The sequence below is a fragment of the Ornithorhynchus anatinus genome, unplaced genomic scaffold, assembly GCF_004115215.2.
Source record: "Ornithorhynchus anatinus isolate Pmale09 unplaced genomic scaffold, mOrnAna1.pri.v4 scaffold_264_arrow_ctg1, whole genome shotgun sequence".
In the NCBI taxonomy this organism is placed as follows: Eukaryota; Metazoa; Chordata; class Mammalia; order Monotremata; family Ornithorhynchidae; genus Ornithorhynchus; species Ornithorhynchus anatinus.
The window spans coordinates 4,058,456-4,081,872 of record NW_024396743.1 but is presented as its reverse complement, the minus strand read 5'-3'; the positions used below and the strand labels follow the sequence as shown (position 1 = coordinate 4,081,872).

The following is a 23,417-nucleotide window of genomic DNA, read 5'->3' as shown; positions in this document are numbered from 1 at the left end:
GGACTCACAGCTGAAGCGGCAGAGACAACGGGTGTCCGATCCCCATATTGTCGATGAGGAAACCGAGGCGCGGTGGAGCGAACTGTTCCAAACGCTGGGGCAGATACAAGCTAATCGGTTGGACATGGTCCCCGTCCCATTTAGGGCTCACAGTTTTTAATCCCCATTTTCCAGATGAGGAAACTGAGGCCCAGAGAAGTGAAATGACTTGCCCGGGGTCACAGCAGGCGAAGTGGCGGAGCCGGGGTTAGAACCCGTGACTGACTCCCAGGCCCGTGCTGTACCCACTGTACCACCCTTCTAGGTGCCACGCACCGTACTGAGCACCGAGATTGAACCTGGAGTTTACAGTCTAAGCGGAAGGGGAGAACAGATCTCGAATCTCCATTTGACAGAGGAAACTGAGGCCCAGAGCGGTGAAGTGACCTGCCCCAAGACAATATAGGCAGACGAGTGGCAGAGCCGGGCTGAGATCCCAGGTTCTCTCGACTCCGAGACCCCGGGGCCTTTCCATTAGACCACGCTGCTTCCCGTTTTTGAACGCTCACTGTGTGCGGAGCACCGGGCTAAACCCTTGGGCGAGTCCAATGTGATAGAGTTGGTAGCCACGATCTCCGCCGACAAGGGGCTTACGAGATGCTCGCTGAACACCGCAGAATGCCCAGGGTACCCCGTTTGGCGAAGACTTTTAGCGAGGTAGATGGCCGATGGTAACGGGACTGATGTTTCCTGCCGTTCTCTGGGACGCTAGGCCGTAGAAGCAGCGAGGCCCAGTAGGACCTGGGTTCTAAACCCGGTTCCGCCCCGTGTCTGATGTGTGACCTCGGGCGAGTCGCTTCACTGCCCCGGGTCCGTTTCCCCATCCGAATCGAAGGGGTCCGGTACCTGTTCTCCCTCCTGCTTAGACTGGGTCCCCCCTTGTGGGCCAGGGGCCGAACCCGACCTGATGAACCTGTATCTACCCCAGTGCTTAGAACGGTGCTTGGCACATAGTAAGGCCTCACGTGATTTTATAATTACTATCGTCATTAGGGCCGACACCTCCTCCTTTCCTCTATTTAGAGAAATCCTTTCCCCGGGGCACCGTACCCCGAAGCCGTCGGCAAAGTTGAAATTCCATCCACCTCATCTTTTTGGAGAGGAGGAAACCCAGGCCCTCAGCCGGTGACCTCCTTAAAGTCCCCGTGGGGTGGGACCCGACGGGTGGGAGGCCGTCGAGTCCTCCAAGGACCCGTTGGTTCGTTTTGAATGGTATTGGTTAAGTACCTACTACGTGCCGGGCGTCGTACTAAGCGCCTGGGGAAAAACCGGGCGTGTGGTTGGCCCTCTCCTACCGGCTTTTCGTTTCAGGCTCGGGGTGGAAAATAGAAGGGGTTTTGCGGGGGTGAACGGGCCGGGGAAGGAGGAGATGTGGGCCAGCTCTAATGGGTCAAAAAGACCCGGGTTGGGGGCCGCCCTGCCCCGAAACTTGCAGGTCTGGGATCGAGCAGAGGTTGGAAGTCCGGGCCAAAAAGCCGGGGAGGTGAAAATAGGGGCTTCACCCTTCCCCACCGCAGAATCGGCGCCTTGGGACCCGCCCAGATTCGGGCCGGGAGATCGGCCTGCCACGGTGGGTCCGGTTGAGGCCCCGGCGGCCGCCCCCTCTCCGAGCCCGCGGTGGGCTCTGGGGCGGGGAAGGAGGCCGAGACCCTGTCCCGGGCTTCCGGGTCCAAGCCGCTCTCTGCCCGTCTTGCAGTGGGCATCCCCACCATCAAGTGGTGCGGGGCCGAAGGGGACTACAACGTCATGGTGATGGAGCTTCTGGGCCCGAGCCTGGAAGACCTCTTCAACTTCTGCTCCCGGAAATTCAGTCTCAAAACCGTCCTCCTCCTGGCCGACCAAATGGTAAGGGGCGTCGCGGGCACGGGACGGTGAGGAGGTACCCGTCGGGCAGCAGGAAGACCGAGAGCCGGCGGGGGGTGAGGGTGAGCTAGTGAGGTACTCCCCCATCTCATCGAACCCCTCCGACCAGTGCGGAGTTGATCCTCTGCGTCCCTATTGTGTCGCGGGCCCCACCCCTCTGAGGACAATGAATCTATTGTGCTATTTGTGAAGCGCGTACTCTGTGCCAGGCACTGTGGAAATTACAAGATATTCAGGGTGCACACGCCGTCCCTCCCCCAACTAGAGTTCGCACTTTATGTTGGGAGGAGAACGAGTATTAATTAACGATGGTATTTAAGCGCTTACTCTGTCCCGGGCACCGTACTAACAAATACAAGCAAATCAGGTTGGACCCAGTCCCTGTCCCACGTGGGGCTGACAGGCTCGAACTCCATTTTACGGATGGGGTAACTGAGGCCCGGGGAAAGTGACGTGCCTTGTCCGAGGTCTCACAGCAGACAGGCGGCGGAGACGGGATTAGAACCCATGACCTTCTGACTCCCAGGCCCGTGCTCCGTCCGCCAGGCCGCGCCGCTTCTCGACGCGCTTGATGCGGTTTCGAGGGCGCCGCCCCGGGGGGGTGGGGCAGATCCGGCCCCCGTCCCGGCACCCACCCGCGTGGCTTGGCTGAGGGCCCGCTCCGTTTTCGCAGATCAGCCGGATCGAATACATCCACTCCAAGAACTTCATCCACCGGGACGTGAAGCCGGACAACTTCCTCATGGGGCTGGGCAAGAAGGGCAACCTGGTGTACATCATCGACTTCGGCTTGGCCAAGAAGTACCGGGACGCCCGCACCCACCAGCACATCCCCTACCGCGAAAACAAGAACCTCACGGGCACGGCTCGCTACGCCTCCATCAACACCCACCTCGGAATCGGTGAGCCGGCCAGCGGCCCGGGAGACTCTCCGCCCCCTCAGACGCGGGGTCCGGGGAGCCAAGCCCACGGCCCCCCGAAGCGGGGCCCTGGCGGGGCAGGCGGGCGGGAGTGCCGAGGTGACGGAGCTGACGGCTCGTTTCCGGGTCGGGGAGCGGATCCTTCAGCTGTACTCTGGGTCGGGAGCCCGGACAACCTCCCCGACCCGGAAGGGATCTGCGGGGCGGACGATCCGCGTCCGGGGCAGAGACTCGGAAACTTTTCGCAACCCAGAACGGGTCCTGGGGGGTCGATAAGTAAGGGGCTGTCCTAGCTCAGCTTCCACCCGGCTCCCTCCAAGCCAGGGTGACCCCGCCCTGGGCAGGAAGGGGCCCGGTCTCCGGCCCGGCCCGGTGATATTCTTTTGGCGTGCCGCGGGCCCAGCCGGGATCGTCCCGGACGGGGCCTCAGCGCCCGAGAGTTGCGGGGAGCAGTGGGTCCTCCTCGCTTGACGGAGGAGTCGGAGACCCAGGGAGGGGAAACGAGGTCGCGGAGCCGGGGCGGGGACCCGGGTCTGACGAATTCGGCCCGGCCCCGCTTCTCTGGCCGAGCCCTAACCCCCCTCCTTTCTTTTCCTTAAGAGCAATCTCGCCGGGATGATTTGGAGTCACTGGGCTACGTGCTGATGTACTTCAACCTGGGCTCCCTCCCTTGGCAGGGGCTGAAGGCAGCCACCAAGAGGCAGAAATACGAGCGGATCAGTGAAAAGAAAATGTCCACGCCCATCGAAGTGTTGTGTAAAGGCTATCCCTGTGAGTCCCCCCCGGCCCCCGGCTTGGGACCGACACCGCCCTCACCCCAAATCCGCTCCGGTTCGTCCAGGGACCGACCCGAGACCTAGCGGGGGGCGGCTTGCGGGGGCCCCGGGGGACCCTCGAGCTCTGCTTCGGTCTCCCCTTCCCAGAGACCTCCCCGGGCAGAACGGACGTAGGGCCTCCTCGTCCGTCCGGGATCGACCCGGCGGGCGTGGGCGCCAATCCCGGCTCCACCGCCTGTCAGCTGTGTGACTTGGGGCGAGTCGCTTGACTTCTCTGGGCCTCAGTTCCCTCCTCTGGAAAATGGGAATTGAGACGGTGAGCCCCACGTGGGACAACCTGATGACCTTGTGTCTACTCCAGCGCTCAGAACAGTGCTTGGCACATAATAAGCGCTTAACAAATGCCATCATCATCGTTATTATTATTATTGACCTGGTAGGATCGGGACCAGAGCTTCAGGATCAGGGTTCCTCGCCTGACGGGCGAACCCCGGCCCCCCAACCCCCCCACCCCAACCCCGCTTCTCTTTTCTCACCGCTTTTCCAGCCGAATTCGCCACGTACCTGAATTTCTGTCGCTCGCTGCGGTTTGACGACAAGCCCGACTATTCCTACCTGAGGCAGCTGTTCAGGAACTTGTTCCATCGCCAGGGCTTCTCCTACGACTACGTGTTCGACTGGAACATGCTCAAGTTTGTAAGTACCGGGGTCGGCGTCTCGGGTTCCACCGCCCCTTTGCCGGGCCCTCCCGACCCCGAATCTCCTCCTGGATTTCTTCGGGGCTCCGCTCGGTCGCAGCCGGCGAGAGGGCGCGTGCCCCTTGGGCGGGCCGGGCGGGGAGAGGAGGGAACGGAAAGGCACAAAAATTAATGACGATGGTGGTATTTAAGCGCTTACCGTGTGCCAGGCCCTGTACTGAGCGCCGGGGTGGATGCAAGCGCATCAAGTTGGACAAAGTCCTCGGCCCCCGTGGGGCTCACAGTCGCAGTCCCCATTTTACAGATGAGATCACTGAGGCCCAGAGCAGCTAAGCGACTTGCCCGGGGTCCCACGGCAGACCCGTGGCGGAGCCGGGATTAGAACCCGTCGCCCCCCCCCCCCCCCCCCCCGGCCCCTAGGCCCGTGCTCTCTCCATTACGCCACGCTGCTTCTCACGCCGTGTCGTGATCCGGAGGTCAATGAGTCCGTTGGTGGTGTTGTCGAGCGCTTTGCGGAGTACAGAGCACCGAGCTAAGCGCTTAGAGAGCAGAGCGAACCAGACCGGAGGGAAAGGGCCCCGAGGATTTCAAGGACGTTCCCATCTGTGGCCGTGGCGACTCATCTGAGTGGTCCAGAGCTGGTTTTTAATCAACCCCTCCGTCGACGGTATCTATTGAGCACTTCCCATGTGCAGAGCACTGTCCTAAGCGTTTGGGGAGAGGCTCCTCTAGTAGGGCTGGTGGAGGCCTTCCCTGCCCTCGGCCTTCCGGCAAGAGAATCGACCTGGGAAGGAATCAGTCAATCGAGGGAGGAAGAAAGGAAATGATCCCGCCTCCTCCCTTAGGGCCGGGAATCCGAGAGCTCCCTTTCATAAATTCAGTCGTATTTACTGAGCGCTTACTGTGTGCGGAGCACTTGGGAAAGCACAACGGAAGCCTTTACGGTCTCCCCGGCCGGTGGGGTCGCCGGAGCCGACGGCGGAGAGCCGGAAGAAAGGCGGGACGCCGGGCTGTCCTCGAAGGCTCTCCCGGCCAAGGTCACCCGCTGCCGTCCTGGGCCGCGGGGCCTAAGGGAAGGCGCCGTTTCCATTCCCCGGCTTCTGAGAGTTCGTAGCCAAGTCGCCGCCAAGCCAGCCCGTCCGGTTCCTCCTTCCCCAGCTCCCCGCCTCGTTCAGTTCCGATTCCAGGCCGCGGGGTGTGAACCCGGAGAGCGGTCCTGGCCCACCCCCAAGACCCTGGCACCGTGGGGCCCTCGGGGTCTTCACTGAGGCAGGGAGTTGCGCACGGATGCTTGGGTCCTGTCGGTGCCGCAGAGCCCGCCGGGGCCCGGGCTCGTGCCCGGCCCGCACTTCCCCTTTCGTTAAGGACTCGTTCCACTCGTTCGGCCGCTCGAAACGGGAACGGGAAGCCGGCCGGAGTGACGAAATCTGCGGCCCGCGGAGAGGGCCGAGACAGGATGGCTCATCGGCAGGCCGCGCGGGGCCGGCGGTGGTCTGGAGGCCGGGTGAGGGGCTTCCCGCCCCCCCAGGAGCCTGGGCAGAGGGTAGCGATGCGGTGCTGCGGTGTGGGAGAGCCCTCCCTCCTTCCCCCGCGCCGGGGCCGGGAGAGACCCCCTCGAGGAAAGCGAGGAGACGGTCGAGGAAGAGGCAGAAATAGACTCCGTCATCCCAGAAGGAAAATTCAGGCCCGGGTACGGTGGGGTTGCCAGAATTAGTTTGGCGGTGAACGGGGCGGGGACGTCTTGGCCGAACTCCAGGCGGAACTGTGATGAGCGTGACGATGGTGGTGTTTATTAAGCACTTACTATGTGCCAGACTCTGCACTCAGCGCGGGGGCAGACGCAGGCTAATCGGGTCAACTGTGGAGTTGCTAGGGGAAACCCCTACAAGGGCTTGGGGTGTGCCTGCATCCCTACAAAAAAAGAAGTCATATTGACTGAGCACCCAGTAGCGCCAGTCTGTGGAAGTGGCATTTTTTGAGCACCTACCCGGTGCAGAGCACTGTATTGAGCGCTGGAGAAGAATACATGGGAACCAGACCCGGGCCCTGACCCTCAGAGGGCTCAGAATCTAAAAATAGAAGTGGGGAAGGGGACTGAAAGAGGCGCATAAGGAGAGAGGAAACCTCTCACGAAGACAGCGTAACCTTGTATCTGCCCCAGCGCTTAGAACAGTGCTTGGCACATAGTAAGTGCTTAATAAATACCACAAGTATTATAAACAAAATGCACCAGTTCATTCAGTCAATCGGCCACTCAACGGTATCTATCGAGCGCTTGCAATGTATAGAGGACTGTACTGAGCGCTCGGGAGAGAGTACAAAACAACAGAGTTGGCAGGCACGGCCCCCGCCCCCAACGAGCTTCCAGTCTAGACGAAATAATTTATGATATTTGAAGGTGCGTACGTAAGGGGTTGAGGGTGGGGGCGACCATCACACGTCCGGAGATCACAGATCCGAGTGCTGCGGAAGGGAGAGGTAGCCGGGGGAGAGGGGGCTTAATCGGGGAAGATCTAATAAGGCTTAAAAATAAATCAGTACCAAGCCCGCGCTTTTTCTGTTTCAAACACTGTGCGACACACTGATGTAGATAATCGGGTGGACACAGTGCCTAGCTCACATGAGACTCCCCGTATCGAATCCCCGTTTCCCAAAGGCCCAGAGGAGCTAAGCCAGTTGCCCAAGGGCACAGAGCGGCCGAGCCGGGATCAGGCCCGGGTTCTTCCCTCGAGGTCCCCGTCCCCTCCCGCAAGGAGACGCCCCTCTGATGAGGACGACAGACGCGGGTGCTTTCAGGCGGGCCCCGATGCGGTCGCTCGCCGGGCCGGATCCCTCGAGAGCCCGGCCGGCCCGGGGCTCCCCTCCCGATGGCGGCCGGTTCCTAAGCGGGCCCCCGAGGGTAACTGCGCTCTCGCCCTCCTCCTCCTCCAGGGTGCCAGCCGAGCAGCCGACGACGCCGAGCGAGAGCGCCGGGAACGAGAGGAGCGGTTGAGGCACTCCCGGAACCCGGCCACGCGGGGCCTCCCGTCCACGGCCTCCGGCCGGCTGAGGAGCACCCAAGACGTGGCTCCGCCCACGCCGCTCACCCCTACCTCACACACGGGTGAGCCTCGCCCTCCCGTTTCCTCCCAACGGGCGGTTCTCTTCGGGCCGAGGGCCGGGGTCGAAGACCAGTCCTTGCCCCGGGCTCCGTCCCCGGCCCGCCGGTGGGCCAGCGGCCCGGGGCGAGTTATTTCTCTCGCGTTTGCCGGAGCCCTTCCTCGCTCCGCCCGTGGCCTTCCGCGGTCTTCGGGCCTGGGACGCCCGCCGAATCTTACTAAGGAAGTGGCTCTGGGCCGTTAGCCTGGACCAGGCAAACTCCCCACCCGTTGAGGGTCTCCGAGATAATTCCCAACCTTGGTGTCTGGGGTCTTTTTTGGTTTGAGTTTTGTTGGGTTTTTTTTAATGGCATTTAAGCGCGTACTATGCGGCAGGCACTCTGCTGAACGCTGGGGTAGAAACGAGCTAATCGGGTTGGGCCGTCGGTGTTCCGCATGGGGCTGACGCGTCTCATCCCCATTTTACGGAGGAGGTAACTGAGGCCCAGAGAAGTATTTATTGAGCGCTTACTGGGTGCAAAGCTTGAGCCCGACCGTTAGAACGGAGAGTCCCCGGGAAGAAGTTGGGAAAGGCTTATGATAATGTTGGCATTTGTTAAGCGCTTACTATGTGCCGAGCACTGTTCTAAGCGCTGGGGTAGACACGGGGGGAATCAGGTTGTCCCACGTGGGGCTCACAGTCTTAATCCCCATTTTACAGATGAGGGAACTGAGGCCCCGAGAAGTTAAGTGACTTGCCCAAAGTCACACAGCCGACAGGTGGCCGAGCGGGGATTCGAACCCATGACCTCTGACTCCAAAGCCCATGCTCTTTCCACTGAGCCACGCTGCTTCCGAGCACTTTAGACAGTCAGTGGTGTTTCGGGAGCACTTCCCATGGGCAGAGCACTGTCTGAGCACTTGGGAGGGTCCAGCGCGACGGAGTCAGGTGCCACGTTCCCCCCGCCCCCCGCGACCCCCAAAGTCCCGGTGGCCGGATTTGACCTGGGGTGGCCCGAGGCTGTAGAGAACGATCGCCTTGATTTTGGCCCTCCGAGTTGACCGGGTAGCCCAGGGCAGGGACCCGGCGGCCGTCAAGCGCGTCTGGCCCCGGGGTCCGAACTCCGCCGGCCCTCGGCCGAGCGTGGGGTGGCCGAAGAGCGCTCGGAGAGAAGCCCACCCGGGAGCCAGGGGCCTCCGAGGAGGAGGGGTTCCAGGATCACCGCGGGCGGGGGTTTTTAACGCTCTGTCAACGGCTCTCCCACCCAGCTAACACCTCTCCCCGGCCTGTCTCCGGGATGGAGCGGGAGCGCAAAGTCAGCATGAGGCTGCACCGGGGGGCCCCCGTCAACATCTCCTCGTCGGACCTGACGGGCCGACAAGACGCGTCCCGCATGTCCACCTCACAGGTACGGTCTCCGGGGCGGCGGGGATGCTTCGGGGCCCGGGGGCTCGCAAGGACTCTCCCCGTCCGAACTCAGTGGGATTCGGACGAGCCGCGGCCGTGCGGATCTCTCGTCCTGCCCCAGACGGCCGGAGCCACGGGGGCGCCTGCGCTCTTGTGCTCACCGAACGGCGCTTGTGGGCCCTTCCCTCCCCGAGGATTCTGGGAGCACCGGCGGCGACCCCCCCCCCTTTCCCCCCCCCAGGCCCGCGACCCTGGTCCGGGCGCGGCAGCTGTCGGCCCGGCCGGCCCCGAACTCTTCCTCCTCCTTCCCGGCCGGAGGGTGAGACCCAGCCTCCCGGTGTCGGAGCGGGAGGTCGGGCGGGCGACACCACCGGGGAAACGCGGCCCGGGAGGGATTCAGCCGAGGGTACGGCCGGGCGCGGCCTCGCCCGGTCGCCGTGGGGACCGGGCCACGGACTCTTCTCGGGCTCGAAAAATTCCCCACGCCACCGTGGGCGGTCGTGGCCGTGCCCTCTCCCCGCCCCGGGGACGGGGGCGTCTTTGTCCGTTCTCTGTCTGCTCCTCGGGGCGTAAGGGCGGAGGGGAGGGAGAAGGACGCTTGACCGACGAGGTCCGAAGCCTCCCGTTCCTCTTCCCACCGTGTCCGTTTTTCTCCTCACGCCTCCTCTCTCGTCCCCTCCTCCGCCTTTTTGCGTCTCGTATAGCGTCCGTCTTTTGCCAGACTGGGCCAGAGCCTTCCAGAGGTTCTCACTTTTTTTTTTTTTTCCCTTTTCTTTCCTGCCCGGCTTCTACTTTTTGCATTCCCCCGTTGAAGGGCCCCGCTGAGTCAGCTGGAACCCAGCAAGAAACAAAGCAACTTCTTCTTCTCTCGTTGCCGGGCCCGGTCCCCTCGCCTCCTCGCTCGGCCGCCGACGGCACCCTGGCCCGTAGCCCCGATCGCGGGGGGCGGGGGGTCGGGCCCGCGCCGGTGGCCGCCCGGGTTCAGAACGAGAGCCCGGCGGGAGGATGGCGTTTCTCCGGGCCTTCGGGGTAAAATCGTCTTTCCGTGGTGATGCCGCTAAACATTCGCTTTTCGGCAGGAACCGGGCACCCATCGCTCACTCTTCTTCATTGGGGGACGCGGTCCTAGGCCTCGGATTTGGAGGGTCCCGGGCCCTCCGATCGCGGTGCGGTCCGTCTCCGGGCGGGTCGGGGACCGCGGCGGCGTCCGGGAAGCCGAGGCAGCGGCCCCGGGCCGGAGAGGCGGGAGGGGAATCGAGCCGGCGGGGGTCGTGAGGGGGACGGTCAGATCCTGGAATTGGAAACGGGGGTTCTCGTGGCGTTGGGGGTTAGGGACGCTGACCCGCCCTGGTGTCCTGCAGGGGAATTCCGATCAGGCCGACCATCAAGTCTCTCACCACTCCCCAGTACTGGCCGTTCCCGGGTTCAAAGAACGACCGGTTGTACCCTGTGGCCATCTAACCAATTCCCCGACTGAAGTTCAGGGGCGTCTCCGCACCTCTGTCCGTGACGTTGAAGAGGTTGAGGCGGGGCGGGGAGTAACCTCTGGCCTTCTGAGGCCTTTAGGTCGCATGTCTAAAGTTGTTTAAAATGTACCAGCGTTTGAGCGGAAGAGTGGGTCTTCGGCCGTGAAAGTATTTTGTTTCGGAAAAGCGCGCCTCCCTGCCTTAAAGCGAGTTGCCGCGTGACTTAGAATAATGCCTTCAGCTCTCGTTAGCTCAATTTTCCTCTTCCCGGACCGAGAAGGGCAAGTCCTCGTTGAAGTTAAAGGCCAAGGACCCGGGCAAGCGATTTTCCCCCCGTTGGAAGGAGCAGCCCCGGCCGCAACCGCCCCGAAAGGCGGGAATCACGGGCTCTTCGTCTCGTGACCCCCGGTCCGGATGCTCGGGGTCAGCTTTGTCTTTAGGTTGGGTGCTGTTTTGCGGATCCAGGGTGGTGGGGAGAGCGGGGCGACCCTCCCGGAAAGGCCGGTGCAGAGCAGGCGAGCCAAGCCCATGCCGACTCCCCCTCACCCGTCGGGCTCCCGTGTCCAGAAGACCTTCTGGGTTGGGGTCAGGGGTCTCTCTTTCTCTCTCCCCCGTCTCCTCCTCCTCCTTCCCTCCCTCCCTCTTTCTCTCTCTCCCTTTCCGCCTTGTTGGTCCCGAGGCTTCCCGGTCCGGGCGGAAGGCCCAGGCGGGGATGGGATCGGTCGGTCCATGAGTCGTCGTTGCTCAAACGGCCCCGGGAGGTGTGGATTTATGCTTTGCCCCGGAGGCTCGGGCAAGACTATCACGTCCAGTACCCAGGCTCGGTAAACGGGGAGGGGGGAGCGTTTCCCCAGGGGCCGGCGGTCCAGGAAGTGGGGTGCGGGCCTCTACCCCGCGGCAAACAGCCGCAGACCGCTGCGGGACGCCGGGGCTCCCCAAGTCCTCTCCCCCGGCCGGCCCCCTTGTCGCGTGTGTCTTAAATCTGACGGGGGATGCCTAGGCTCTTGGGAGAGAAGACGTCGGAGTTGTTACCTGCCCCCCGACAAGCGCGCGGCCTCGAAGGGGAGGCGGGCGTTGATGTAAATAAATGCGTTACGGATGTGGACGAGAGTGCCGCGGGGCTGAGGGTGGGGCGAATAGCAAGTGCCCCGAGGGGGCAGATCCAGGCTCCTGGGCCGCGCAGAAGGGAGAGGGAGGCGAGGGCGAAGAGAACTGTTGCTGAAGGCCTCCTGGAGGAGTTGTGGCTTTAATAAGGTGATGGTCCGGTGTGTACGGAGGAAGAGGAAGGGGTTCCGGGCCGGGGGGAGGGCGCGGGAAGGGGGTCGGCGGTGAGATAGATGAGATCGGGACACAGCGAGCGAAAGGTTGGGGAGGGAAGTGAGAGTCGCCGAAGCGCCCCAGGCTACACCCTTTCTGCACCGCAGTCCTAAAAGGGTCTCGGGGGAACCTTCGGAGTGGATCTCAAAGCGTCAACATTCTGACGGGCCGAATAGTTACCGGGTGCCAAGAGGTGACACCCCCGAGAAGCAGCGCGGCCTACTCTGTAGAGCATCGGTAGGGAGTCGGGATTTGGGTTCTGATCCCCGTTCCACCACTTGTCAGCTCTGTGGCCTCGGACAAGTGGCTTCGCTTCCCTGGGCCTCGGATCCTTCATCTGCAAAATGGGGTGGGGTGAATACCGTGAGCCCCATGTGGGACAGGGACGGTGTCCAGCCCGATCAGCTCCCATCTACTCCGACGCCCAGTACGGTCCCCTGCACGTAGTAAGCGCTTAACGAATACCATTACAGGAACCCGTCGGTAAAGATTCAGATGAGAGTTGTCTCCCCCCCAGGAGGATGTAGGGTGTGGTTTGGGGGATTTGCTCTACCAATTCTCTGTCTTCAGAGAAACAAAACCCACGCCTGGATCGGAGAGTGCTCTGGGGCCTAACCCACAGTAGCCAGCGAGCTTTGGTCCTAGGATTTAGAGCTCCTCAGCCGTGAGAATCGCTAGTTGTCTCGCCTCAGTTCTCCCCGAAAGATGGCCATCCTTTCGGTGGTCCCAAGAGCGGGAAGTTGCCCCGACGCCAACTAAGCGGCCGCGCCCCGGGGCGGACCCTCGGCCAAGGAGGCGAGATAGGGCCGGGAGCGGCTTGTCGTTCCGGGGACGGAGGCAGAGAGCGAACGCGTTCGATCCGACGGACCGTCGGTTCCCCCTCTCCCGGGCCTCTCGGCCCAGAGCTCCTGACAGACCGGCGTCCCCTCTGGACGAGGAATTGGCCGGGAGGGAGAAGTCGGCCTCTTCTCCCGGCCTGCCCGGTCACTGAGGAGTTTCGGGAGGGCAGAGAACTCCCTCCCGGCGGCGCCGAGGGGCCGAGAGGAGGAAGAGGTGGGCGGAGGTGCCCCGTCGGAGCTGGGGGGTGGAAGGGGGAGATGGCCCCCTTAGTTTGTCGAGCAGGACTCCTAGAGTCGCTCATCCCGGCTCCCCGTCGGGACCCGGGACTTTCCACTCGGGGCTGAAATGGAAGTGACGGGCCCCCGCCGAGCCCCCGCCCCCCCAAGGTCAGCGCCGACGTCGGTCACCTCCTCGAGGGGTCCCCGCCTCGCTGGACAGCCAGGACGGCTCAGACCCCCAGGCGTGCGTCTGTGTAGGCGGGGGGAAGCCGAGTCCAGCGCGGGAGGAGAGCCCTGGACGTCAGGGCGTCAGTCGGGGCTGCGGGCGGCCTCCCGATGCCACCAGGTCCGGCCAGCAGGACTGTTACCAACGGCTGTCTTTTCCCCCCCCCTCCAACCCCAACCTCAGAATAGCATTCCCTTCGAGCACCACGGCAAGTAGCTGCCCGGCTCCCCGTCGGAAGGCGGCACTGGGTGAGTGTGTTGGCATGTTCAGCTCCGTCTCCCGGGGCCGGGCCGGGGGCCGCCCCGCCTCCGGGAAGCTTCCGGGGGCGCGGGGAAGACCTGCATGCCGGGAGGGGCCGGCCGGAGAGCGAGCGAGCGTCTCCGGGGCCCGGCCCCGAGCGGCCCGGAGGAGCGCCGGACCGAGACGTGGACGCTTCTCTCAGCCAGAGCTTGTTTTCCGGTCCCCTTGCGTTGGCTTGCCCGCCTCCCGCCGGCGGGCTCCGGGGCCGGGATCTCGGCGGGGCGGGCCTCTCTCTGCGGGTGGCCGTCTGGGAAGCAGAAGGGCCAGGGTGTCGTCCGTCCCGTCGCGCTCAGCCGAGTTGCGGTGTCGCCGCTCGACGTGGGGTGCGGAGCCTTGGGCCCGCGCTGCGGCGGGGGGGCCCCGCCGGGCTCCCGCCCCGGCTTCTACTCGCGTCACCTCTCTCTGGCCTCCTTCCTCTCTGTGCCGCCATTCTGTTGTCTTTTCCTCTGCCGACTCCACTACTCTGCCGAACTGTCTCGTCCGCCCGGCTGCCGCCTCCACTGACCCGGCCACCGAGCCGCCCGCGCTCTCCGCCCGCCCGCTGCCGTCGTTGCATGGCTGGACGTGCGAGCTGTCGCTTCCCCCTCGGTCCGGGCCTCGGAACCCCCGGCGGCGCCTCGGGACCGCGGGCCCGGGCCTCGGGTCCGGCCCCGGAGCCCGCCGGGAAGCCCGTGGCTTTCCACGGCCCGAGCCGTGACCGTGTCTCGTCGGACCGCTCCCTCCCCCCGCCTTTCTTTCCGCAGGGGAGGCGGCCCCCGACCCCAAGCCGCCGGGAAAGGCCGGGCGCTTTCCGATCGGGGGGTGGCGGGGAGTCGCCGCCCCGGGGCCGGCCGGCCGGTCGCTCCCTCGCCCTCCCGGCGGATCCCACGGGTCTCGGGAGGCCGGCGCGGCCGGGGCACCCGATTCTCCTCGCTCGCATGTTCTCTCCCTCCCTCGTCTCCGCCTGCCCCGTGGGGCCGGGCACGGCCGCGGGGGCGCCGGGCTACCCCGTTGCCTTCGAGCGAGCCCCCAGCGGGGAAAGGCTAGAGATGCTGCTCTCTGGCCCCACGACCCGCGCCCCCCCCGCCCCACGTCGCGCCCGAGTCGACCCGGCGGGCCCCTGACTCTCTCCTGTGCTTTGGGTCCGGCAGATTCCCGGTCGGGCGGCTTCCAGCGGTCTTCAGCCTGTCGTGCACCGATGAGAAACCTCCTTCGGGCAGCGAAGGAACAGATAATGCATGGCTGATCTACTATGTTCCCAATGGCTTTCCTAGTGAACGTCCCCCCCACCCCCGACCTAGAACAGAAACGTCGACACCGGGAGCTCTCCGAGCCGCCTCCCCTCCGCCCCGCGACGCTCCCGGGAGCGGGGAAGAAATCAAAAGCAAAACCGGACAGAGGCCAAGCGCCGCCGTCAGCGGGGGCCGAGACCCGACGGGCCCTCCTCGCAAGTGGACTCCCTAAGTCACGAGGATGCGAGGATGACAGAGGAGAGAAAGGGGGGGGGGGGGGTAGATGACGGGTAAAGAAAGCCCACTTCCCGTTGAAGAATCCCTTCAGTTCTCCGTCTGGTGGTAAACTTCCGCTCCCTCCTTTTTATCGCTCTTCTGTAACTCTACGTCTCTCACTCGGTTCAAGACCGTTTTGTAGCAGTTGGCTAAAGATGGTCGGCTTCGGTCCGTGTAAAAGAATCCCGTCCTCTTCCGCCCCCCCTCCCCGTCCCCACCCCCGGCGTCCGTTTGCTGTGTCTTCCTCTGACTGAAAGATGTCAACTCTGGAGAACTCCCACAGCCGAGTCACTCGCCCGCTCGGAGTTGGCGCGTGGATTGGAGTCAGGCGGCGGGGGGGGGGGGGATGTGAATTAAAGTGGTTGGATTTTATTTAAGCCGTTTAATCCCATTCTGTTTTGGTTTTTTTGTACGGTCCAATTCTGAGGGGGGTTTTCGCATCCAAAGTTTTATAATATATGAATAATATATATATATATATATCTATATATATCTATAGATGCCTTGTAACGTCCATTAGCGTGCTTTGTGGCCGTCTCGTCCGTCCACGTTCGAACTGCCGCCCGGGACGGTTTTGAACCCCCGGCCTCTCTCCGGGGCAGCGAGTGAAGGCCAGGGGCGCCGCCGGGCAGGAAACCGAGGCACCGGCTCCTCCCACGGGCGCCGGGGGGAAGAGAGACGAGGAGACGGAAGAGCGTGGAAGGGCGGAGGTTCCGAGCTCCTAGGCCCCGCGCCGCCACCCGGGTCCTTGCCGCCCGCCCCCGGCAGATCGGGGGCGGGAGAGTCCGAACTCCGCCCGCCGGGAAGCTTGCCGCCGGCTGACCTTTCCAGGCCGGGCGAATGGGGAGCCCCGTTGGCAAGTGCCCCGCCGACTCGAGCCACTGGTCCGTCGCTCTTCAAGATGGCGTCCGTCCGTCGTGTGTCGTCGTCGTCGTCGTCCCCCCCCCCGTCCCCCCCCCCCCCCCGATCCGTAACTCTCGCCACGCTCAGAGCCGTAGCCGTACCAAATCTTTACTCAAGCAAAGTAGATGTGAGCCGTTTCTGTCTTGGGAATCAAGGTGCAATATATATATATATATAGGTATTTTTATATTTCTTTTAAATCAGCCCACCGGGCAGCCCGCCTCCCCGGCGTCGGGGACCCGGGACCTGACACGAGGCCTCCGGCCCGTTTCGGAGAACTGCCAGCATCCGGCCGCCGAGTCACCGGACTCCCCCGGTCCCGCCGGCTCCTCGTCCGGGGCCCCGAATCGGTGGCGGGTCTCGTTCTGGGTCCGGCGGGGCGGGCGGAGGGGCCCGTGTCTGGGGCGGGAAGAGGCGGGGGGACGGCAGAGCGCGTCGACGAGAGGCGAGGGCGCTGCGGCAAGGATATGAGTCGGTCGGGGTCGGCGGTCCGTCGCGCGAGCGCCCGGCCCGCCCCCGCGGTCGCCGGCGGCTCCCCTCGTTAAACGGCCACGGTTCCGCCGCCCCGACCGGCGAGGCGATCCGGACGGAGATCCCGAGACCCGCGCTCGGTTGTAGACGGATCCTCTTCCTCCCGCGGTATTTAATTCCACACCATCACCTGCAGGAAAAGTCGTGAGAACGTCTGTCCGAACCTGTGGATCGGTAACCGTGATCTCCGAACGGCTCATTTGTATTACCACTGTCTTTGTGTACTTTAACAATTGTGTAAATAATAAAATTCATAATGACTTCTACGTTTCTTCCCCTCCCCCTCTCGTGGCCTCCCTCTTTCTCGGGGCGGGGGTCGCCGTCGGGGGAGAGGACGGGGGCGAGCGGGCCGGGTTTTCCGGGGCCTCGGCCCACGGGAGTCGGGCGGGGGGGAGGCCCGGGTTCGAATGCGGACTCCGCCGCGTGTCTGCTGTGTGACCTTGGGTGAGTCACTCCCCTTGCCTCAGTTTCCTCATGTGGCAAATGGTAATAGGCTACCCGTTCTCCCTCCTGTTTAGCCTGAGGCCCCCCGAAGAACGGGGGCAAAGTCTAAAGCGATTATCGTCTATCTACCCTAGCTCTTAGTGTGGGGACGGAGTAAGAGCTTGCCGGGTGCCACGACTGCCAGGGTTCTCGATTCCCACCTCTGACGGCTTTCGGGGTGGAGGTCGGGGGGCTTGATGTTGGCGGACCTCGGTTTCCCCGCCTGCGGGACGGGGATGACATTCCTGCTGTCCCTCCCTCTTAGACGGTGAGCCCTGAGTGGGGCAGGGACTGCATTCGACGTAGTTATTTTGGGCTTAACCCAGCGCTTAGTGCAGTGTCTGGTACGTAGTAAGCGATTAACAAATAGCATTTTGGAAAAAAAAAAAGCTCAAACGTTGCCCGTTGCCGGGGCTCATCTCCCTCTGCACTTCTGCAAACGGCCGTGCGGGGGCGCCAGCCCCCAGGCCACGCAGCCGGCGGCTAATATTATTATTACTAATAATAATAATGGTATTAAGCACTTACCGTGTGCCAGGCACTGCTCTTCCGGCTAAGGAGGAATACACGTCGAACGGGTTGGACGCAGTCCCTGTCCCGCGTGGGGCTCGCCGTCTCAGTCCCCATTTGACCAGTGAGGCCCCGGGAAGTTAAGTGACTGGGCCGAGGTCACGCAGCAGACAAGGAGCGGAGCTGGGATTAGAACTCGTTACCTTCTGACTTCCCAGGCCCGTGCTCTCCGGGGGACCCGGTGCCCCGTCCCAGAACGTCGTGCCGGTCGATCAGTTGGAGCGATGGAGCGCTTTACCGCGTGCTGGGCACCGTTCTAGGCGCTTGGGGGTGGATCCCACCCGAAGCCCGCGGGCGTAAGCTTAGCCACCTACTCTCCGTCCGGCTGCCTCGGTTTCCACCAGATCCGCTCTCCTACCCACGTCTATAATTCTATTTATTTTGACGCTATCAATGCCTATTTACCTGTTGCGTTTTTGTCGTCCGCCCCCCCCACCCCAGCCCGCGAGCCCCTTGTTGGGCAGGGATCGTCTCTACCTGTTGCCCAGTTGTACTTTCCAAGTGCTCAGTACAGTGCTCCGCACACAGGAAGCGCTCAATAAATACGAACGAACGAGCCCAGCCCGCATCCTTGGCTCTTCTAATGCCAATCCACTCCCTGGTACCTGCGCGGTTGGGGGCCGGCGTCCCGACGGGGGACCGCTCCCAGGACCCAGCCCATCGTTCCCGTCGCGGGGTCCCCCCACGGATCATATTTTCGGGGGAGATGCGCTTGGAAAAGACGGAAGATCCCGACACGGCTCACAATTCCCCCCCGGGAGCTTTTACACGGTGAAATCAAATCATCCCTTCCTCCGGGCTCTCTCCCCGTCCCCCGGATCAAGCTCCGCTCGTCTGTGAGCGCGTCCTGGTGTGCCCGTGAGGGGGCCGAACGCTGGTTTTAACACTTCGACACGTCGGTTTACAGCAAGAATATTTATTCGTCAGGTACACGACACTTCACTAGAAAGGCATGTAACAAATCCACAGCGGAACCCTCACGCGGGGTGGAAGCGCGTGTGCGGGGAGGCGGCAGGGGAGAGGGAACGAAGGCGTACGGCAGCGGTACACGGGCTGGGCGCGGGGGTGATCCTGACGCTCCCCCATCCATCTCCCCCACCCGACCCCGGCGGGGTCCTGAGTGCGGAAGCTGCCCTTGGGGAAAAGACGAGGCACGCTCACGGCCGTCACCTCTTCTTCATCTGTAGGGACTCCATCCCGCCTCCCTTCCTCAAGTGGCTAGTGGTCTCCTCTCCCAGCGCGGGCCACCCTTTCTTTCGGGGGTCTTGAATCCGGGAAGGGGGTTTGGTTCATCGGCGTCCGAAGGACTTTCAAGGCCGGGCGTCTTGGAGCGTAAAAACCGAAGTCACCGAAAGGTGGGGGGGCCAAGCCGGGCTCCTTCCTGGCTGCGGCTCAGCTGGCCCTCGACCCCTGACGACGAAGATGTCGTCCCCCCCCACCCCCCGGCTCTTTGCGGCGTGGACTCCGCCGCAGGGGGATTTTTCACAGTCTACCTGATTGCCTTGCACCTTCCCCGGCGCTTAGAACGGTGCCTGGCACGTAGTAAGCGTTTAACAAATACCGTCGTCATTATCATTCTCCTCTGTGCCTCAGTTCCCTCATCTGGAAGATGGGGATGAAGACCGTGAGCCCCAGGTGGACCAACCCGATTACCTTCTATCTCCCCCAGCGCTTAGAACGGTGCCTGGCGCATAAGTAAGCGCTTAACAGATACCGTCATTATTCTTCTTCTCTGTGCCTCAGTTCCCTCATCTGGAAGATGGGGATGAAGACCGTGCGCCCCACGTGGGCCAAGCTGATTATCCCAGCGCTTAGAACAGTGCTTGGCACTTAACTCTGTTGCCGAATGGTACTTTCCATGCGCTCGGTACAGCGCTCTGCACACAGGAAGGGCTCAATAAATACCACCGAATGACCAAATATCATCATGATCGTTCTTAGTGGAAATAAATAAATGGCGGATGCGGACATGAGTTGTGGGGACAAAGTATTGTGCTCTTCATCCTACTGCCCCGCCAACTTCCATTTCGAAACTTCCGTCCTTGCGTCCTCTGAGAGCTCCCCTCCTCCGGGAGGCCTTCCCAGCCTGAGCCCTCCCTTTCCCTCCGCATCGCCCGACTCTTTCAATAGTATTTATTGAGCGCTTACTCTGTGCTAAGCGCTTGCAATGTACAATTTGGCATCAGATAGAGACGATCCCTGCCCAACGTCTCCCTCTGCTCTCCCCCCTTCCCCTCCCCACAGCACTGGCCTATACTTGTATAGATCATTTATTCCTCTATTGATTTTATTAATGATGTCTATAGATCTATGATTCTCTCTCTCTCGATGGTACTGATGCCTACTGGTTTTCTTTTGTCGTCCGTCTCCCTCTTCTAGACCGTGAGCCCGTTGTTGGGCAGGGATTGTCTCTATCGGTTGCCCAGTTGGACATTCCGAGCGCCCAGTCGAGCGTCCTGCACACTGTAAGCGCTCAGTAAATACGACTGACTGAAGGAATGGCCCCCAGCAGCAATTCGGTCCAAATCCTTATAATATCCTGCTTTCCCGACCTGTAATTGATTTCGGGGTCTGCCTCCAGTGCTCTAGTGCCAACTCCCAGCTCCAGGGTAGGTGTCTACGGACTTTTTATCGCCCAGAGAGGGTGCTCAATAAATACGATCGATCGATCGCCTTTCCTGAGAGAGCCCGTCTGGGATGATTCCCACGATTCGGCAACGGCCCTCTCCTGGTCCTCGGACACGGTCCTGGGCGGTGCGGCCTAGTGGAAGGGGAGCGGATCGGGGAGTCAGGAGACCGGGGCTTCTAAACCCAGCTCCACCTGTCGCGTGACCCTGGGCTAGTCCTTTCCTTTCCCTGGGTCTCCGTTTCCTCACCTGCAAAATGGGGGATGGAAAACCCGTTCTCCCTCAGATCGGGAGCCCCACGGGGGACGGGAACTGCGTCCGACCTGATTTTTCTTGCGGCCGCCTCAGGGCCGGGCCCGTGTGGCTTAATCCGAGCCGAGATGATTACGATCCAGGAGAAGAGAAGGGCTGGGTTCCACTTGTCCGCTGTGTGACCTCGAGCAGGTCATTTCACTTCTCTGGGCCTCAGCGACCTCATCTGTCAAATGGGGATTCGATATCCGTCCTTCCTCCTCCTCAGACCGAGCCCAGGGTGGACCGGGGATTGCATTCGACCGGCTTATCTGGTATAATGATAATTGTCGTACTTGTTATTCACTTAATGTCAAGCGCTGTACTGAGCGCTGAGATAGATTCGAGATGATCACGTCCCTCATGGCCCCGTATCTACCCCAGCACTTAACAAATACTCGATTAATGATAAGAACAATTACCATGTGCCAGGCACCGAACCGAGCGCTGGACTACGCTGTCTGAAGGCAGAGAACCAACTCGGTTGAATGCTACTCTCCCAAACGCTTAGTACGGGGCTTTGTACTTTGTACTTTGTAATCGTCGACCGATCGATTACAGTAATAAGGAAGCAGCCCGGCCTAGCGGAAAGACCAAAGGCTTGGGAGTCAGAGGCCCCGGGTTCTAATCCTGACTCCACCGCTCGTCCGCTGTGCGATCTTGGGCAAGGCCCTTCACCTCCCTGGGCCGCGGTTCCCTCGTCTGTAAGACGGGGATGAAGAGCGTGAGCCCCACGCGGGACGGGGACTGTGTCCAACCCGATCATCTCGGATCTACCCCAGGGCTTAGCGTGGTGCCCGGCGCATAGTGAGCGCTTACCAAATACCGCAACCATGGTTATTAGTCATAACGATCACAATAATAAGGCCAGCAGCGATAACACAATCCCTGCCCTAAAAGGGCTCACGATCCCGCCGGGGCCGCGGCGGACGGAGCGCGTTACAGTCGACATTTCCGCAGCCCCGTGGCCCGTCCCGTGGGTCGGGCGGACACCCAGGGAGGTGTAGGAGGCTGGGGCTGGAAACCGAGGCCGAGGCCTGGGGCTGTCAGCCCAGAGGCCCCTGGGGCCGGACACGATCCCTGTCCCGCATGAGGCTCCCATTTTAAGCCGGGGAGGAGGGTTTAATCCCCTTTTTACGGGCCGGGAAATCGACCAGGCACCGATCCCCCATTGGACGGAGGAGGAAACTGAGGCCCAGAGGAGTGAAGTGCCCGAGGTCACCCGGCGGACAGTGGGGGAGCCGGGATTAGAGCCCGGCCTGTTTTCCTCGGAGAGATGAAGCCTTAGACTAGGCTCTGTCCCTTCGGATTTCCAGGCCCGGGCCCTATCCGCCAGGCCGCACTGCTTCTCTACCTACCGTCCTCTCCCGGGCTCTCAGCACGGGGCTCCGCGCGCAGCGGATTGAAAGCGGATCACGGCTACTAACAACTGTTCTCTCCCAAGCGCTTAGAACAGTGCCCGAGCGCCCCTCGACGGCGGGGGTCACGGCTGCCGAACTCTTCCCTCTCCTAAGCGCTCAGTTGGAAGCCGCCCTGTCGGTTAGCCAGAAGCCCCTCGTGGGTAAGTAGCGGGACTCCCGATCCTGCCGTGTTTTCCTAAACACTTAGTACGCTGTAAGCGCTCGGTAGATACCACCGGTCGATGGCGGGTTTCCTGCCGCTTGCGTGCCGTGTGACCCCGGGCAAGTCACTTCACTGCTCCGGGCCTCACTTTCCTCAGCCGTAAAATGGGGGTTCGATAGCTGGTCTACTTCCTACGTAGCTTGGGAGACCCCTGGGGAGACGGGACCGCGTCTAACCCGGTACCCTCGGGGCCGACGGCCGGCCCGCGCGAGGAGGGCACCTCCAGAACCGATCAACCGGTCGGTCGGCGGTATTTAGGGAGCGCTTTAACGGGCGCAGGACACTGGGCCAAGCGCTTGGGAGGGTCCGATGAAACAGACCCCATCCCTGCCCACGACGGGCTTGCGGCCTATAGACGGAGACCGACGTTGAGCGCTGGAGAAGGGAATCTGAGGATCACAGAGCCAAGGGCCTCGTTGACGCAGAGGGGAGGGTGGAGAGGGGAAATGAAGGTTTAGTCAGGGAAGGCCTCTTGGACGATATCAATCTATTCAATCGGTGAGCCCTTACTGGGTGCGGAACACTGTATTAAGCGCTCGGGACGGGGCAACGCAACGGAATCGGTTGACTCGTTCCCCGCCCACGAGGAGTCTACAGCCTAGGGCAGATGGCAGATGGGGTTTTTCGAAGGGATCTGAAGGTGGGGAGCGGGTGGAGAGCAGAGGGGACCCGGGCTAGCCCCCCAGGCCTCGGGGGAGGGACCGGAGTTGCCGGAGGGGAGATCCAGAGGGGAGGCGGGAGGAGGACGACGAGGAGGAGGGTTGATCCCGACGGCTAGAAACCAGATCCGACACATCAGCTCTTTATTGCTTGTCCCGTTACAGAGGGGCGGTGAGACCCCCGTCTCTCGAGCCCACTCCTGCGCGTCGCCGGTCTCCTCCCTGAGGTGGCCCGGCTCTTCTCCTCCCCACCCGACCTCCCAGCCCCCCAGGCCACCTCCAAGCCAGATGGGCTACCGGAGCCGGGGGGATGGGGAGCGGGGAGGGGTTCAACCCGACAGCAACGTCCCCAAGCCACACGACAACTGGAACCCGACCCCGAAGGAGCCTTACGCCTCTCCCCGCCCCTTGACCTCCCCGGCCTCCCACCCGAGACCAGGGCGAGCCGGGTCGGGGGGCCTGTGGGGCGACCAGAGAGCCGGCCCCTCCCGGCCTCCCGGCCCGACCTCCCCCCTCCCCGCCGTCTCCCGGGACTCCGCTCCGATCGGTACCGTTTCGGTCTCCTCTCCCGGCCACCCGTTGGGTGTGTAAACTGCCCGCCCCGATTCACCGAGGTCCCCGCCGCCCGGATTCGGGGGAGCGGGCCGGTGGAAACACCCACCGGAACAGGTTGACGTGTGTAGACGAGAAGAGATGGGGATAGAGACCGGGAGCCCCACGTGGGCCGAGGACCGCGGCCGATCCCACCGGCCGGGATCCACCCCGGCGCTTAGAACAGTGCCTGGCATCGCAGTAAACGCTTAACGGATACCGCAGTTATTTTTATTTACCCGTTTCCCCAAGTCCAGGAGGATTCAGAGACTTCCCCGCAAGGACCGTCCCCCTCCCCCCCGGGACTCTTCCAAAAGAGACGCCCCCCGTGACTCACACCAACCTGACATCCCCCTCGTCCTTTCCGTTCTGCTCTACGCAGAACACCAAGAGGGAAGTGCTTGGAAGCCGCGTCACGGGAGAACCGAGAAGGGAAATACCGTTGAAACGTCGGACGTAAACACAGGTAAGCGCCCCCCCCCCCCCCCCCCGGCACAGACCTCC

The 23,417-nt window shown here is 62.6% G+C and overlaps 1 protein-coding gene across 3 annotated transcripts in view; it reads left to right on the top strand.

The window, feature by feature from the left end:
- Positions 1 to 23,417, top strand: part of CSNK1D (casein kinase 1 delta) — a 35,075-nt gene that overhangs the window by 10,796 nt on the left and 862 nt on the right. The window contains exons 3-10 of one of the 3 annotated variants that reach the window (XM_029057056.2): positions 1,736 to 1,884; positions 2,576 to 2,804; positions 3,423 to 3,593; positions 4,146 to 4,294; positions 7,228 to 7,399; positions 8,643 to 8,782; positions 13,032 to 13,096; positions 14,279 to 15,021. In XM_029057056.2, coding sequence (XP_028912889.1) covers positions 1,736 to 1,884; positions 2,576 to 2,804; positions 3,423 to 3,593; positions 4,146 to 4,294; positions 7,228 to 7,399; positions 8,643 to 8,782; positions 13,032 to 13,064 — 1,043 coding nt within the window. In that variant the 3' untranslated portion in view covers positions 13,065 to 13,096; positions 14,279 to 15,021. Of the gene's footprint in view, positions 1 to 1,735; positions 1,885 to 2,575; positions 2,805 to 3,422; positions 3,594 to 4,145; positions 4,295 to 7,227; positions 7,400 to 8,642; positions 8,783 to 13,031; positions 13,097 to 14,278; positions 15,022 to 23,295; positions 23,380 to 23,417 lie in introns of those variants that run through there. The other 2 variants (XM_029057054.2, XM_029057055.2) reach the window with 2 other exon arrangements.